Source organism: Hemibagrus wyckioides, linkage group LG19 (assembly GCF_019097595.1).
Source record: "Hemibagrus wyckioides isolate EC202008001 linkage group LG19, SWU_Hwy_1.0, whole genome shotgun sequence".
Classification (NCBI taxonomy): Eukaryota; Metazoa; Chordata; class Actinopteri; order Siluriformes; family Bagridae; genus Hemibagrus; species Hemibagrus wyckioides.
This window is the reverse complement of record NC_080728.1, coordinates 22440512-22456602: the sequence shown is the minus strand read 5'-3', so window position 1 is coordinate 22456602 and position 16091 is coordinate 22440512. Positions and strand designations below refer to the sequence as shown.

General features: G+C 45.7%; 1 protein-coding gene across 6 annotated transcripts in view; it reads right to left on the bottom strand.

The window, feature by feature from the left end:
* osbpl8 (oxysterol binding protein-like 8) overlaps positions 1 to 15592 on the bottom strand; it is an 80188-nt gene extending 64596 nt beyond the window's left edge. Inside the window, exons 1-5 of one of the 6 annotated variants that reach the window (XM_058417176.1) lie at positions 15265 to 15592; positions 13121 to 13188; positions 12919 to 12999; positions 700 to 801; positions 323 to 526 (exon numbers count right to left, since the gene is read on the bottom strand). In XM_058417176.1, coding sequence (XP_058273159.1) covers positions 323 to 526; positions 700 to 801; positions 12919 to 12999; positions 13121 to 13188; positions 15265 to 15400 — 591 coding nt within the window. In that variant the 5' untranslated portion in view covers positions 15401 to 15592. The remainder of the gene's footprint in view (positions 1 to 322; positions 527 to 699; positions 802 to 12918; positions 13000 to 13120; positions 13189 to 15264) is intronic. The other 5 variants (XM_058417178.1, XM_058417175.1, XM_058417177.1 and 2 more) reach the window with 5 other exon arrangements.
* Positions 15593 to 16091: the final 499 nt, after the last annotated feature.

Sequence of the window (16091 nt, the reverse complement as noted above, 5' to 3'; positions counted from 1 at the left end):
GTGTGTGTGTGTGTGAGGTGTGTGTGTGTGTGTGTGTGTGAGGTGTGTGTGTGTGTATGTGTGAGGTGTGTGTGTGTGTGTGTGTGTGAGGTGTGTGTGTGTGTGTGTGTGAGGTGTGTGTGTGTGTGTGTGTGAGGTGTGTGTGTGTGTGTGTGAGGTGTGTGTGTGTGTGTGTGTGAGGTGTGTGTGTGTGTGTGTGTGTGTGAGGTGTGTGTGTGTGTGTGTGTGAGGTGTGTGTGTGTATGTGTGAGGTGTGTGTGTGTGTGTGTGAGGTGTGTGTGTGTGTGTGTGAGGTGTGTGTGTGTGTAGATATATAGAATACCTTGATGGCCCATATGGACTGTTCCAGCGGGTGGAAGAGTTTAAAGCAGAAGCCATTCTTCTTTGACGGCCTTTCAATTAGTTCGCACGCGCTCAGTAGCACCGTCCCGACCCACTGATCACTTTTCTGACTCTTATAGATCAGTAACACACCTGGCTTCAATACACACCACAGCTTCGTCCAGCTCTTCAGAGAGCCACGGATCTGCCTCACACACACACAAAGGGTTACGATCTAAATACATACTCAGACAGGTAATATAATTAAGGAAATTAATTATAAAAAGATAACACACTGTCACCCCTGCCCACACACACACACACACACATACACACACTTACACACACACTGTCACATACACTTCCACATATGCTCACCTTGAGCCAGTCGGCCATGACCACGACTGAGGGATCAGTGATTGTACTCAGCAGCTCTTTAGTTGCTCGCTTCTTCTCCTCCCTATAATTCTTTTTCTGGACCTACACCCACACACACCCACACACACAGTCACATCGCCACACTTTGGTGATTAGGTGGATGTCGGTGGGTGTCAGACTGCAGCAGGGGTGTGTTGTGTCTTCACTCCTGAGGTGTTGGAGATGTGTAAAGTATAGTGGCCTTACCCCTGAAGGAGCTGAAGTATTTTGAGATCTGTGTGACTGGAGGGAGTAGGGTGTAAGGTGTAGGGAGTAGGGAGTAAGGAGTAAGGTGTAAGGTGTAGGGTGTAGGGTGTAGGGTGTAGGGAGTAGGGAGTAGGGTGTAGGGAGAAGAGAGTAGGGTGTAGGGCGTAGGGAGTAAGGTGTAGGGAGTAGGGTGTAGGGAGTAGGGAGTAGGGTGTAGGGAGTAGAGAGTAAGGTGTAGGGAGTAAGGTGTAGGGAGTAGGATGTAGGGAGTAGGGTGTAGGGAGTAGAGAGTAGGGTGTAGGGCGTAGGGAGTAGAGAGTAAGGTGTAGGGAGTAAGGTGTAGGGAGTAGGGTGTAGGGAGTAGGGAGTAGGGTGTAGGGAGTAGAGAGTAGGGTGTAGGGCGTAGGGAGTAAGGTGTAGGGAGTAGGGTGTAGGGAGTAGAGAGTAAGGTGTAGGGAGTAAGGTGTAGGGAGTAGGGTGTAGGGAGTAGGGAGTAGGGAGTAGGGTGTAGGGAGTAGGGTGTAGGGAGTAGAGAGTAGGGTGTAGGGCATAGGGAGTAGAGAGTAAGGTGTAGGGAGTAGAGAGTAAGGTGTAGGGAGTAGAGAGTAAGATGTAGGGAGTAAGGTGTAGGGAGTAAGGTGTAGGGTGTAGGGAGTAGAGAGTAAGGTGTAGGGAGTAGGGAGTAGAGAGTAGGGAGTAGGGAGTAGAGAGTAGGGTGTAGGGAGAAGAGAGTAGGGTGTAGGGCGTAGGGAGTAAGGTGTAGGGAGTAAGGTGTAGGGAGTAGAGAGTAAGGTGTAAGGTGTAGGGAGTAGAGAGTAAGGTGTAGGGAGTAAGGTGTAGGGAGTAGAGAGTAAGGTGTAGGGAGTAGAGAGTAAGGTGTAGGGAGTAGAGAGTAAGGTGTAGGGAGTAAGGTGTAGGGAGTAGAGAGTAAGGTGTAGGGAGTAGAGAGTAAGGTGTAGGGAGTAAGGTGTAGGGAGTAAGGTGTAGGGAGTAAGGTGTAAGGTGTAGGGAGTAAAGTGTAGGGAGTAGAGAGTAAGGTGTAGGGAGTAGAGAGTAAGGTGTAGAGAGTAAGGTGTAGGGAGTAGAGAGTAAGGTGTAGAGAGTAAGATGTAGGGAGTAGAGAGTAAGGTGTAGGGAGTAAGGTGTAGGGAGTAAGGTGTAAGGTGTAGGGAGTAAAGTGTAGGGAGTAGAGAGTAAGGTGTAGGGAGTAGAGAGTAAGGTGTAGGGAGTAGAGAGTAAGGTGTAGGGAGTAGAGAGTAAGGTGTAGGGAGTAAGGTGTAGGGAGTAGGGAGTAGGGAGTAGGGTGTAGGGAGTAGAGAGTAAGGTGTAGGGAGTAGAGAGTAAGGTGTAGGGAGTAGAGAGTAAGATGTAGGGAGTAAGGTGTAGGGAGTAAGGTGTAAGGTGTAGGGAGTAAAGTGTAGGGAGTAGAGAGTAAGGTGTAGGGAGTAGAGAGTAAGGTGTAGGGAGTAGAGAGTAAGGTGTAGGGAGTAAGGTGTAGGGAGTAGGGAGTAGGGAGTAGGGTGTAGGGAGTAGAGAGTAAGGTGTAGGGCGTAGGGAGTAAGGTGTAGGGAGTAGAGAGTAAGGTGTAGGGAGTAAGGTGTAGGGAGTAGAGAGTAAGGTGTAGGGAGTAAGGTGTAGGGCGTAGAGAGTAAGGTGTAGGGAGTAGAGAGTAAGGTGTAGGGAGTAAGGTGTAGGGAGTAAGGTGCAGGGAGAAGAGAGTAGGGTGTAGGGAGTAGAGAGTAAGGTGTAGGGAGTAGGGTGTAGGGAGTAGGGAGTAGGGAGTAGGGTGTAGGGAGTAGAGAGTAAGGTGTAGGGAGTAAGGTGTAGGGAGTAGGGTGTAGGGAGTAGGGTGTAGGGAGTAGAGAGTAGGGTGTAGGGCGTAGGGAGTAGAGAGTAAGGTGTAGGGAGTAAGGTGTAGGGAGTAGGGTGTAGGGAGTAGGGAGTAGGGTGTAGGGAGTAGAGAGTAGGGTGTAGGGCGTAGGGAGTAAGGTGTAGGGAGTAGGGTGTAGGGAGTAGAGAGTAAGGTGTAGGGAGTAAGGTGTAGGGAGTAGGGTGTAGGGAGTAGGGAGTAGGGTGTAGGGAGTAGGGTGTAGGGAGTAGAGAGTAAGGTGTAGGGAGTAGAGAGTAAGGTGTAGGGAGTAGAGAGTAAGGTGTAGGGAGTAGGGAGTAGAGAGTAGGGTGTAGGGAGTAGGGAGTAGAGAGTAAGGTGTAGGGAGTAGAGAGTAAGGTGTAGGGAGTAGAGAGTAAGGTGTAGGGAGTAGAGAGTAAGGTGTAGGGAGTAGGGAGTAGAGAGTAAGGTGTAGGGAGTAGAGAGTAAGATGTAGGGAGTAGGGAGTAGGCACTAGAGAGTAAGGTGTAGGGAGTAAGGTGTAGGGGAAGTAAGGTGTAGGGAGTAGTAGAGTAAGGTGTAGAGAGTAAGATGTAGGGAGTAGAGAGTAAGGTGTAGGGAGTAGAGAGTAAGATGTAGGGAGTAAGGTGTAGGGAAGTAAGGTGTAGGGAGTAAAGGTGTAAGGTGTAGGGAGTAAAGTGTAGGGAAGTAGAGAGTAAGGTGTAGGGAGTACAGAGAAAGGTGTAGGGAGTAAGGAGTAGGGAGTAAGGTGAAGGGAGTAGAGGGTAAGGTGTAGAGAGTAAGCTGAAGGGAGTAGAGAGTAAGGTGTAGGGAGTAAGGTGTAGGGAGTAGAGAGTAGAGAGTAAGGTGTAGGGAGTAAGGTGTAGGGAGTAGAGAGTAAGGTGTAGGGAGTAGAGAGTAAGGTGTAGGGAGTAAGGTGTAGGGAGTAAAGTGTAGGGAGTAGAGAGTAAGATGTAGGGAGTAGAGAGTAAGGTGTAGGGAGTAGAGAGTAAGGTGTAGGGAGTAGAGAGTAAGGTGTAGGGAGTAGAGAGTAAAGTGTAGGGAGTAGAGAGTAAAGTGTAGGGAGTAGAGAGTAAGGTGTAGGGAGTAAGGTGTAGGGAGTAGAGAGTAAGGTGTAGGGAGTAGAGAGTAAGGTGTAGGAAGTAAGGTGTAGGGAGTAAGGTGTAAGGTGTAGGGAGTAGAGAGTAAGGTGTAGGGAGTAGAGAGTAAGGTGTAGGGAGTAGAGAGTAAGGTGTAGGGAGTAGAGAGTAAAGTGTAGGGAGTAGAGAGTAAGGTGTAGGGAGTAGAGAGTAAGGTGTAGGGAGTAGAGAGTAAGGTGTAGGGAGTAGAGAGTAAGGTGTAGGGCGTAGGGAGTAAGGTGTAGGGAGTAGAGTGTAAGATGTAGGGAGTAGAGAGTAAGGTGTAGGGAGTAAGGTGTAAAGGGAGTAGAGAGTAAGAGTGTAAAAGGGAGTAGAGAGTAAGGTGTAAATGAAGGGAGTAAGGTGTAGGGAGTAGAGAGTAAGAGTGTAGAGAAGTAAGGTGTAAGGGAGTAAAGGTGTAGGGAGTAGAGAGTAAGGTGTAGGGAGTAGAGAGTAAGGTGTAAGGGAGTAGAGAGTAAAGTGTAGGGAGTAGAGAGTAAGGTGTAGGGAGTAGAGAGTAAAGTGTAGGGAGTAGAGAGTAAGGTGTAGGGAGTAGAGAGTAAGGTGTAGGGAGTAAAGGTGTAGGGAGTAAAGGTGTAAGGGGGAGTAGAGAGTAAGGTGTAGGGAGTAAGGTGTAGGGAGTAGAGTAAGGTGTAGAGAGTAGAGAGTAAGGTGTAGGGAGTAGAGAGTAAGGGTCATGTAGGGAGTAGAGAGTAAGGTGTAGGGGAGTAGAGAGTAAAGGTGTAGGGAGTAGAGAGTAAAGTGTAGGGAGTAGAGAGTAAGGTGTAGGAGTAGTAGGTGTAGGGAGTAGAGTAAAAGTAAGGTGTAAGGGAGTAGGAAAGAGTAAGGTAGTAGTAAAGAAGTAAGGTGTAGGAAGGAGTAAGGTGTAAGAGTGTAGGGAGTAGTAGAGAGTAAGGTGTAGGTAGTAGTAGAGTAAGGTGTAGGGAGTAGAGAGTAAGGTGTAAGGGAGTAGAGAGTAAAGTGTAAGGGAGTAGAGAGTAAGGTGTAGGGAGTAGAGAGTAAGGTGTAGGGAGTAGAGAGTAAGGTGTAGGGAGTAGAGAGTAAGGTGTAGGGCGTAGGGAGTAAGGTGTAGGGAGTAGAGTGTAAGATGTAGGGAGTAGAGAGTAAGGTGTAGGGAGTAAGGTGTAGGGAGTAGAGAGTAAGGTGTAGGGAGTAGAGAGTAAGGTGTAGGGAGTAAGGTGTAGGGAGTAGAGAGTAAGGTGTAGAGAGTAAGGTGTAGGGAGTAAGGTGTAGGGAGTAGAGAGTAAGGTGTAGGGAGTAGAGAGTAAGGTGTAGGGAGTAGAGAGTAAGGTGTAGGGAGTAGAGAGTAAAGTGTAGGGAGTAGAGAGTAAGGTGTAGGGAGTAGAGAGTAAAGTGTAGGGAGTAGAGAGTAAGGTGTAGGGAGTAGAGAGTAAGGTGTAGGGAGTAAGGTGTAGGGAGTAAGGTGTAGGGAGTAGAGAGTAAGGTGTAGGGAGTAAGGTGTAGGGAGTAGAGAGTAAGGTGTAGAGAGTAAGGTGTAGGGAGTAGAGAGTAAGGTGTAGGGAGTAAGGTGTAGGGCGTAGAGAGTAAGGTGTAGGGAGTAGAGAGTAAGGTGTAGGGAGTAGAGAGTAAGATGTAGGGAGTAGAGAGTAAGGTGTAGGGAGTAGAGAGTAAGGTGTAGAGAGTAAGGTGTAGGGAGTAGAGAGTAAGGTGTAGGGAGTAAGGTGTAGGGAGTAAGGTGTAGGGAGTAGAGAGTAAGGTGTAGAGAGTAAGATGTAGGGAGTAGAGAGTAAGGTGTAGGGAGTAGAGAGTAAGATGTAGGGAGTAAGGTGTAGGGAGTAAGGTGTAGGGAGTAAGGTGTAAGGTGTAGGGAGTAAAGTGTAGGGAGTAGAGAGTAAGGTGTAGGGAGTAGAGAGTAAGGTGTAGGGAGTACAGAGTAAGGTGTAGGGAGTAGAGAGTAAGGTGTAGGGAGTAAGGTGTAGGGAGTAGGGAGTAGGGAGTAGGGTGTAGGGAGTAGAGAGTAAGGTGTAGGGCGTAGGGAGTAAGGTGTAGGGAGTAGAGAGTAAGGTGTAGGGAGTAAGGTGTAGGGAGTAGAGAGTAAGGTGTAGGGAGTAAGGTGTAGGGCGTAGAGAGTAAGGTGTAGGGAGTAGAGAGTAAGGTGTAGGGAGTAAGGTGTAGGGAGTAGGGTGTAGGGAGTAGGGAGTAGGGTGTAGGGAGTAGAGAGTAGGGTGTAGGGCGTAGGGAGTAAGGTGTAGGGAGTAGGGTGTAGGGAGTAGAGAGTAAGGTGTAGGGAGTAAGGTGTAGGGAGTAGGGTGTAGGGAGTAGGGTGTAGGGAGTAGGGTGTAGGGAGTAGAGAGTAGGGTGTAGGGAGTAGAGAGTAAGGTGTAGGGAGTAGAGAGTAAGATGTAGGGAGTAAGGTGTAGGGAGTAAGGTGTAGGGTGTAGGGAGTAGAGAGTAAGGTGTAGGGAGTAGGGAGTAGAGAGTAGGGTGTAGGGAGTAGAGAGTAAGGTGTAGGGCGTAGAGAGTAAGGTGTAGGGAGTAGAGAGTAAGGTGTAGGGAGTAGAGAGTAAGATGTAGGGAGTAGAGAGTAAGGTGTAGGGAGTAGAGAGTAAGGTGTAGAGAGTAAGGTGTAGGGAGTAGAGAGTAAGGTGTAGGGAGTAAGGTGTAGGGAGTAAGGTGTAGGGAGTAGAGAGTAAGGTGTAGAGAGTAAGATGTAGGGAGTAGAGAGTAAGATGTAGGGAGTAAGGTGTAGGGAGTAAGGTGTAAGGTGTAGGGAGTAAAGTGTAGGGAGTAGAGAGTAAGGTGTAGGGAGTAGAGAGTAAGGTGTAGGGAGTAGAGAGTAAGGTGTAGGGAGTAAGGTGTAGGGAGTAAGGTGTAGGGAGTAGAGGGTAAGGTGTAGGGAGTAAGGTGTAGGGAGTAGAGAGTAAGGTGTAGGGAGTAGAGAGTAAGGTGTAGGGAGTAGAGAGTAAGGTGTAGGGAGTAAGGTGTAGGGAGTAAAGTGTAGGGAGTAGAGAGTAAGGTGTAGGGAGTAGAGAGTAAGATGTAGGGAGTAGAGAGTAAGGTGTAGGAGTAGAAGTAAGGTGTGGGGAGTAGAGAGTAAGGTGTAGGGAGTAGAGAGTAAGATGTAGGGAGTAGAGAGTAAGATGTAGGGAGTAGAGAGTAAGGTGTAGGGAGTAGAGAGTAAAGTGTAGGGAGTAAGGTGTAGGGAGTAGAGAGTAAGGTGTAGGGAGTAGAGAGTAAGGTGTAGGAAGTAAGGTGTAGGGAGTAGAGAGTAAGGTGTAGGGAGTAGAGAGTAAGATGTAGGGAGTAGAGAGTAAGGTGTAGGGAGTAGAGAGTAAGGTGTAGGGAGTAGAGAGTAAGGTGTAGGGAGTAAGGTGTAGGGAGTAGAGAGTAAGGTGTAGGGAGTAGAGAGTAAGATGTAGGGAGTAGAGAGTAAGGTGTAGGGAGTAGAGAGTAAGGTGTAGGGAGTAGGGAGTAGAGAGTAAGGTGTAGGGCGTAGGGAGTAAGGTGTAGGGAGTAGAGTGTAAGATGTAGGGAGTAGAGAGTAAGGTGTAGGGAGTAAGGTGTAGGGAGTAGAGAGTAAGGTGTAGGGAGTAGAGAGTAAGGTGTAGGGAGTAGAGAGTAAGGTGTAGGGAGTAGAGAGTAAGGTGTAGGGAGTAGAGAGTAAAGTGTAGGGAGTAGAGAGTAAAGTGTAGGGAGTAGAGAGTAAAGTGTAGGGAGTAGAGAGTAAGGTGTAGGGAGTAGAGAGTAAGGTGTAGGGAGTAGAGAGTAAGGTGTAGGGAGTAAGGTGTAGGGAGTAGAGAGTAAGGTGTAGGGAGTAAGGTGTAGGGAGTAAGGTGTAGGGAGTAGAGAGTAAGGTGTAGGGAGTAGAGAGTAAGGTGTAGGGAGTAAGGTGTAGGGAGTAGAGAGTAAGGTGTAGGGAGTAGAGAGTAAGGTGTAGGGAGTAAGGTGTAGGGAGTAGACTTTGACTTTTGATGGTCATTTATTAAATCCAATTATTCGTTCACTTTAGCAGCAAATTTCACAGGGGAAATTGAGTAAATAAATAGTTAAATAATTAAATAAATAAAGTAGTCCATTTATAAAGATAAATAAATGGCACATCAAAAACCTAGTTAAAAAACTATTAAAATACACAGGAAGTTAAAATAAAAGTTCATCCAAACTCGCGTGCAAACAGCAGTTCATCATTTACACCAGTACACACGGCTCCCCATCACACCACATCAGCTGGAACTTTTCGAGGTCATTCATACTTTTATAAAAGTTGAAATCAACAAAGACCCTTGTTCTGACCAGTCTCTGAAAGATTACAGTAACATCATGTTGTGTGTTCTGTGTCACTTTGTTCTTTCTGCTGGTGTAGATGGCCAGTTTCGCCTGGCCCAGGATAAAATTGACCAGCTGACACTTGAACCTTTCTTTTCTGGTGTATTTAAAACCAAGGATAAAAACCTGTGGGGTAAAAACCGTGTTAAAACACTCAAAGACACTCGCTAAAACACTAAAAAGTGGACGAAGTCTAAAACAGTTCATAAAAGCATGAAACACTGTCTCCCTCTAAACAAAAAGGACACTCATGTGTGACCTCTGGGTTTAAAATACAGATAAAAGCGTTTACAGAGACAATGCCATGCAGTATTCTCCACTGCAGGTCACCTGTTCTTTTAGTTAACGGTGGTTTGTACAACGTTCGCCACTCTGGCTTTACATCATCATTCAGCCCAAGGACACTGCGCCAGGGCGTGTCTACCCTCCCGACTAGCCATCTCTTGTTGTAAACTCTTACACACAGTTTATAGAGGCTCTTACCCGAGGCTGTGTTAAGGCCTATAGCTGTTCTTTCCCCATCTCCGAGGAGGGGACCTGAGACCTCTGACAGATTAGGTACAATAGTTAGGACTGGATTGGGCTCACCTTCCTCAGAGCTGAGGCTAAGGTGTAGGGAGTAAGGTGTAGGGAGTAAAGTGTAGGGAGTAGAGAGTAAGATGTAGGGAGTAGGGAGTAAGGTGTAGGGTGTAGAGAGTAAGATGTAGGGAGTAGAGAGTAAGGTGTAGGGAGTAGAGAGTAAGGTGTAGGGAGTAAAGTGTAGGGAGTAGAGAGTAAGGTGTAGGGAGTAGAGAGTAAGGTGTAGGGAGTAGAGAGTAAGATGTAGGGAGTAGAGAGTAAGGTGTAGGGAGTAGAGAGTAAGGTGTAGGGAGTAGAGAGTAAGATGTAGGGAGTAGAGAGTAAGATGTAGGGAGTAGAGAGTAAGGTGTAGGGAGTAGAGAGTAAGATGTAGGGAGTAGGGAATAAAGTGTAGGGATTAGCGTGTAGAGAGTAGGATGTAGGGAGTAGGGATTATTTATGTCCCGGGAAGCCTTCATGTCTGTGACCTTCTGGCTCTCCCTTTTAGTTATGATGTCATAGCTAGTCTTGCCGGAGTCCCTGCCTGCACTTTACACATAATTCTACACTGTCTTTAAGCATCACATGATCAGAAACTTAATATCTTTCTCTCTCTCTCTACCTTCTCTGTGGAGCTATACACCCCACTCCTGAGCTCCCAGTGTTTCCAGTGTGACCACTGCCCTACCCCTGGTCGGAGTCTCCTCGCTTGATGGTGCCCACTGATGCTGTGGATGGATCTGTGTGGACCAGGAGACAGCCATGGACAGAGCCACTTGGGGACTTTCACACCGTCACAGATCTGCCATTTCATCTGTCAGCTTGTGACAGCAAAGAACTAGTGTCTATAATGAAACTTAGAAACTACACTGACCTAATAGTTCCTCATGGGTCATTGATTTCTGTTGTAGAAAGGACATTAATCAGTTACAGTTACATTATTTACTGTTTAGTGTCACCCAAATGAGGATGGGTTCCCTTCTGAGCCTGGTTCCTCTCAAGGTTTCTTCCTCAGATCATCCCAGGGAGATTTTCCTTGCCACCGTCGTCACAGGCTTCTCATTAGGGATAAAATAGTTTAATTATTAAATTTAATGATTTACTCTTATTTCTAGTTATTTTTATTTATTTATTTATTTAATTAATTTATTTTTCCCCTCCCCTTTCTGTTTTTCTTCTTTTGTAAAGCTGCTTTGAGACAATGTTCATTGTAAAAGGCGCTATACAAAATAAACTGAATTGAATTGAATTGAGTAAAGTGTAGGGAGTAGGGTTTAGGGAGCAGGGTGTAGGGAGCAGGGTGTAGGGAGCAGGGTGTAAGGAGTAGGGTGTAGGGAGCAGGGTGTAGGGAGTAGGGTGTAGGGAGCAGGGTGTAAGGAGTAGGGTGTAGGGAGCAGGGTGTAAGGAGTTGGGTGTAGGGAGCAGGGTGTAGGGAGCAGGGTGTAAGGAGTTGGGTGTAGGGAGCAGGGTGTAAGGAGTAGGGTGTAGGGAGCAGGGTGTAGGGAGTAGGGTGTAAGGAGTAGGGTGTAGGGAGCAGGGTGTAGGGAGCAGGGTGTAGGGAGCAGGGTGTAGGAAGCAGGGTGTAGGGAGCAGGGTGTAAGGAGTAGGGTGTAGGGAGCAGGATGTAGGGTGTAAGGAGTAGGGTGTAGGGAGTAGGGTGTAGGGAGCAGGGTGTAGGGAGCAGGGTGTAGGGAGCAGGGTGTAGGGAGCAGGGTGTAGGGAGCAGGGTGTAAGGAGTTGGGTGTAGGGAGCAGGGTGTAGGGAGCAGGGTGTAGGGAGCAGGGTGTAAGGAGTTGGGTGTAGGGAGCAGGGTGTAGGGAGCAGGGTGTAAGGAGTTGGGTGTAGGGAGCAGGGTGTAGGGAGCAGGGTGTAGGGAGCAGGGTGTAAGGAGTAGGGTGTAGGGAGCATGGTGTAAGGAGTTGGGTGTAGGGAGCAGGGTGTAGGGAGCAGGGTGTAAGGAGTAGGGTGTAGGGAGCAGGGTGTAGGGAGCAGGGTGTAAGGAGTAGGGTGTAGGGAGTAGGGTGTAAGGAGTAGGGTGTAGGGAGCAGGGTGTAGGGAGCAGGGTGTAAGGAGTAGGGTGTAGGGAGCAGGGTGTAAGGAGTTGGGTGTAGGGAGCAGGGTGTAGGGAGTTGGGTGTAGGGAGCAGGGTGTAAGGAGTAGGGTGTAGGGTGTAAGGAGTGTTGGGAAGGTTACTTTGGAAATGTAATCGGTTCCAGATTACAGGTTCCTCTGTTTAAAATGTAATAAGTCGTGTAACTTTTCAATGACTTTATAAAAGTAAAGTAACTGATTACTTTTTGATTACTTTTAAGTTTCTAATGGATATTTTCAACTAAATCATTTCCAAACATTTATCCCAGGCAGGGTTAACCTTACAGTAGAACTCAACTCTGTTTACTGTTAGAATTTTAAATCTTTCATCACTTGAATTAAGATTATATTAATTTCATTTTAAGCCCAGCCACAAAACCAGACTTCAGAACAAAAACGGTTTAACACTGTTTTAGGAATCAGATCTTTGCGTAGCTATGACAGGACACACTGGCAAGTAACAATGCCTTGGAAAAAAACATAATCTGTAAAGAGTCATCATAATGTACACTACAGCGCTAAAATAACTGAGTTATATTAGATCTGATACCAACACATTTACAAGGAGGAAAAGTGTGAGATATATATTTACTGTCAAAGGTTCAGAAATAGAAGTGTGTCTGGTAAAGGGAGCTAGCAGCAGGGACAATTTTAGGATTTTCATTTAAGGGGGGCTCCGCCCCCAATGAGGGTATAATAGTAAAAATAAATAAATAAATAAATAAATAAATAAAATAAAGGTTTGACTAACAGGGTAGGATGGTAAACTTAATGCAGCATTCCACTGTATTACATAGATGTGTATAACATTTGAGTACTGAACAAGACAAATACGAGTCTTCCTGATCACACACACACACACACACACACTCTCTCTCACACACACACACACACTCTCTCTCTCTCTCTCTCTCTCACACACACACTCACACACACTCTCTCTCTCTCACACACACACACACACACACACTCGTCCTCTGATCCTCGCTCTGTGACTCCGCGGTTTGCGGATTGAAGAACGCGCTGAAAGAGGGGGAGGAGCCGAAGAGCCGCCGTTTTCATATGAAATGTAAAGGGGACTGAGGAGGTCACTTATTCGTGTACAGTTTATGGAGAATCGCAGAATTTTAGTGGGGCTTTAAAATGGCCTAGCGACGCCCATGACTAGCAGACTAGCGAATTTGTTGTGAATGATATGAATACAGGTCTTGAGTACACTGTGGGCTCGATGAATGCGCAGGCGCGTTTTAGTGGATTTTTTTCCACAGAGCAGCTGTGTCCGTCACTTTTTATTATACAGAAATGAGTAATATATCATTCCAAACTAAAGGGTCTGTTTTTATTTCTGTACACTCACAATAATGACAAAATTATACATTTTAAATATATTATAAAATAAAGAAAGGCTAGGTTCCATACCTGCAGATGCTTCCTCAGGTTCAACATTGAAGCCTTTGATACTGAAAGCATTTTAACAGCCAGGAAACTAATTTCCCCCTGAACTGTTATATTTGCCCCTTATTGGATTTCAGGATGAAATTATGTTTAAATTTCCAGGACTGAAATGCATTTTTATCACTCGCCATGGTGGTCACTCTCAGACAGTGTTTTAGCCTAAAGCTTTCCGCGGCAATGTGGATTAATGTAATTGGCAGACGCTCCGCAAATTCAAACCAGAGAACCAATCAGAATCATCAGAATAGCACCGCTTTAACAAACTCGAACAACAAATTAATATTTATTCAACATATACTAGTTTTTTTAAAGAAAATATTCAGATGTAACTCTATTTGTAATCTTTAACATTTTCATAAGTAACTGTAATTTTAATTACACATTTTTCTAAGTAACTGTAACGAGTTACTGTTACATTTATTTTGTAATTAAGTTACGTAACGCCGTTACATGTAACTAGTTACTCCCCAAAAGTAAGGTTTTGTAAGGTAAAGGGAGTAGGGTGTAAAGAGTAGGGTGTAGGATGTAGAGAGTAGGGTGTAGGATGTAGAGAGTAGGGGGTAGGGAGTAAGATGTAGGGAGTGGAGCTCTTACCTTAAGAGACTCTTTCTTGGTGAGTTTGTTAGCTGAAGCTGAGACATCTTTATCTGATCCGTTATACAGCTTAGACTCAGACTGAGGATTACATATCACACACACACACACACACACACACACACACAAAGCTTTGTCACTTTCTCTTGGAATAGGCTTTGTGGTGTGTGGGTGGGGGGGGGGTTGGTTGCTGTCATGTCACCTTGCTTTTCGATATAGACAGAGATGAATCCTCTTTCAGAGTTAAGATGTCCTCCTTCCGTTCAAAACCTGCCAACACACACACACACGCGCGCACACACACACACAGAATGCAGCTCATGAGTTACACAGCTCTTTCACTCTGCTACTGTCTGTACAGTGTGTGTGTGTGTGTGTACTGATCTTTCACCATTCTTTGTGTATGATACAGAGACAGAAGGCCATTAGCATAACCTCATTAACATGTGAAGTGCAAACTCATTTGAATAATAACTAATGTTGGCTGCGCCCACTTCCTCATCCTGAGGCCTAAATGCCCCACAGAACCACAGTATGGCTCTAAACAGTATGGCTCTATGGTTCCTCACACTCTGAAGAAACTCATCTCTTTACCTGTGAGGCTGTATGTCTCTTTACCTGTGAGGCTGTTTATCTCTTTACCTGTGAGGCTGTATGTCTCTTTACCTGTGAGGCTGTATGTCTCTTTACCTGAGAGGCTGTATGTCTCTTTACCTGTGAGGCTGTATGTCTCTTTACCTGTGAGGCTGTTTATCTCTTTACCTGTGAGGCTGTATGTCTCTTTACCTGAGAGGCTGTTTATCTCTTTACCTGTGAGGCTGTATGTCTCTTTACCTGAGAGGCTGTATGTCTCTTTACCTGAGAGGCTGTTTATCTCTTTACCTGTGAGGCTGTATGTCTCTTTACCTGAGAGGCTGTTTATCTCTTTACCTGTGAGGCTGTATGTCTCTTTACCTGAGAGGCTGTTTATCTCTTTACCTGTGAGGCTGTATGTCTCTTTACCTGAGAGGCTGTTTATCTCTTTACCTGAGAGGCTGTATGTCTCTTTACCTGTGAGACTGTATGTCTCTTTACCTGAGAGGCTGTTTATCTCTTTACCTGAGAGGCTGTATGTCTCTTTACCTGTGAGGCTGTATGTCTCTTTACCTGTGAGGCTGTTTATCTCTTTACCTGAGAGGCTGTTTATCTCTTTACCTGAGAGGCTGTTTATCTCTTTACCTGAGAGGCTGTTTATCTCTTTACCTGAGAGGCTGTTTATCTCTTTACCTGTGAGGCTGTTTATCTCTTTACCTGTGAGGCTGTATGTCTCTTTACCTGTGAGGCTGTATGTCTCTTTACCTGTGAGGCTGTATGTCTCTTTACCTGTGAGGCTGTATGTCTCTTTACCTGAGAGGCTGTATGTCTCTTTACCTGTGAGGCTGTATGTCTCTTTACCTGTGAGGCTGTATGTCTCTTTACCTGTGAGGCTGTTTATCTCTTTACCTGTGAGGCTGTATGTCTCTTTACCTGTGAGGCTGTATGTCTCTTTACCTGAGAGGCTGTATGTCTCTTTACCTGTGAGGCTGTATGTCTCTTTACCTGTGAGGCTGTATGTCTCTTTACCTGAGAGGCTGTATGTCTCTTTACCTGTGAGGCTGTTTATCTCTTTACCTGTGAGGCTGTATGTCTCTTTACCTGAGAGGCTGTTTATCTCTTTACCTGAGAGGCTGTATGTCTCTTTACCTGTGAGGCTGTATGTCTCTTTACCTGTGAGGCTGTATGTCTCTTTACCTGAGAGGCTGTATGTCTCTTTACCTGTGAGGCTGTTTATCTCTTTACCTGTGAGGCTGTATGTCTCTTTACCTGTGAGGCTGTTTATCTCTTTACCTGTGAGGCTGTTTATCTCTTTACCTGAGAGGCTGTTTATCTCTTTACCTGTGAGGCTGTTTATCTCTTTACCTGTGAGGCTGTTTATCTCTTTACCTGTGAGGCTGTTTATCTCTTTACCTGTGAGGCTGTTTATCTCTTTACCTGAGAGGCTGTTTATCTCTTTACCTGAGAGGCTGTTTATCTCTTTACCTGAGAGGCTGTTTATCTCTTTACCTGAGAGGCTGTTTATCTCTTTACCTGAGAGGCTGTTTATCTCTTTACCTGAGAGGCTGTTTATCTCTTTACCTGTGAGGCTGTTTATCTCTTTACCTGAGAGGCTGTTTATCTCTTTACCTGAGAGGCTGTTTATCTCTTTACCTGAGAGGCTGTTTATCTCTTTACCTGTGAGGCTGTATGTCTCTTTACCTGTGAGGCTGTTTATCTCTTTACCTGTGAGGCTGTTTATCTCTTTACCTGTGAGGCTGTATGTCTCTTTACCTGTGAGGCTGTTCGTAATCTCGTTGCAGCCCCCGAACGAGGCATTGCGGATAAGTTTCCGTCTTTCAGGACGAACAGATCCAATTCCACCACACATAGAGAAACGACGACGGCTCACAATTCCTTCTTCCTTCATGGCGAGGGGCGGAGTTTAACTCTGAGCAGCAGCAGCAGAATTTACTGGCTAATCTGATTCGCACACACACACTGTCTACCCCAGAGACAGATAAAGAGATGTGTTCGAGCTGAGCCGGCCACTCGACACTGCACACACTCTTGCACACACTCTTACTCCTTTCTGCTCCCTCCTTCCTTCCCTTTTTCCATCTGTTGTCTGTTTCTGACTCACTACAGTTCTGCTGACGTTGATGTGTGTTATGAAAAGAAGCAGCAAAAGCAGTCGGTCTTCAACTGAATGGTCGAAAAAATAAATAATAATTGTAAATTTAAACAATTAAAACTTTATTTATTATATATTTATTATTAAATTTAATTGGTTGTTTAATTTAAACTCTTTTCTTCTACCTACCCTTTGGTTTTAGTAGTTGTTATCTGTTATAAGTTTCATTACCCAATTATTAGATATGACAACAGGATGTGTAACACACCCATGTTAATAAGAGCAGCTATGAACACACTATGATTTAATATTCCACTGAAGCTCCTGTAGAGCACCAGGAGTCAGAGTCATGTCTGCTTCATACATCTGTCTTAACATCTGTTTGGATTAGGATGCAGAGACATGCTAGTCTGCAGTCCAACAAGCTAACTACACAGTCTGTCCATCTAGCACGTCGTGCTTCTGGTAATCACTGACCGGTTGGCGT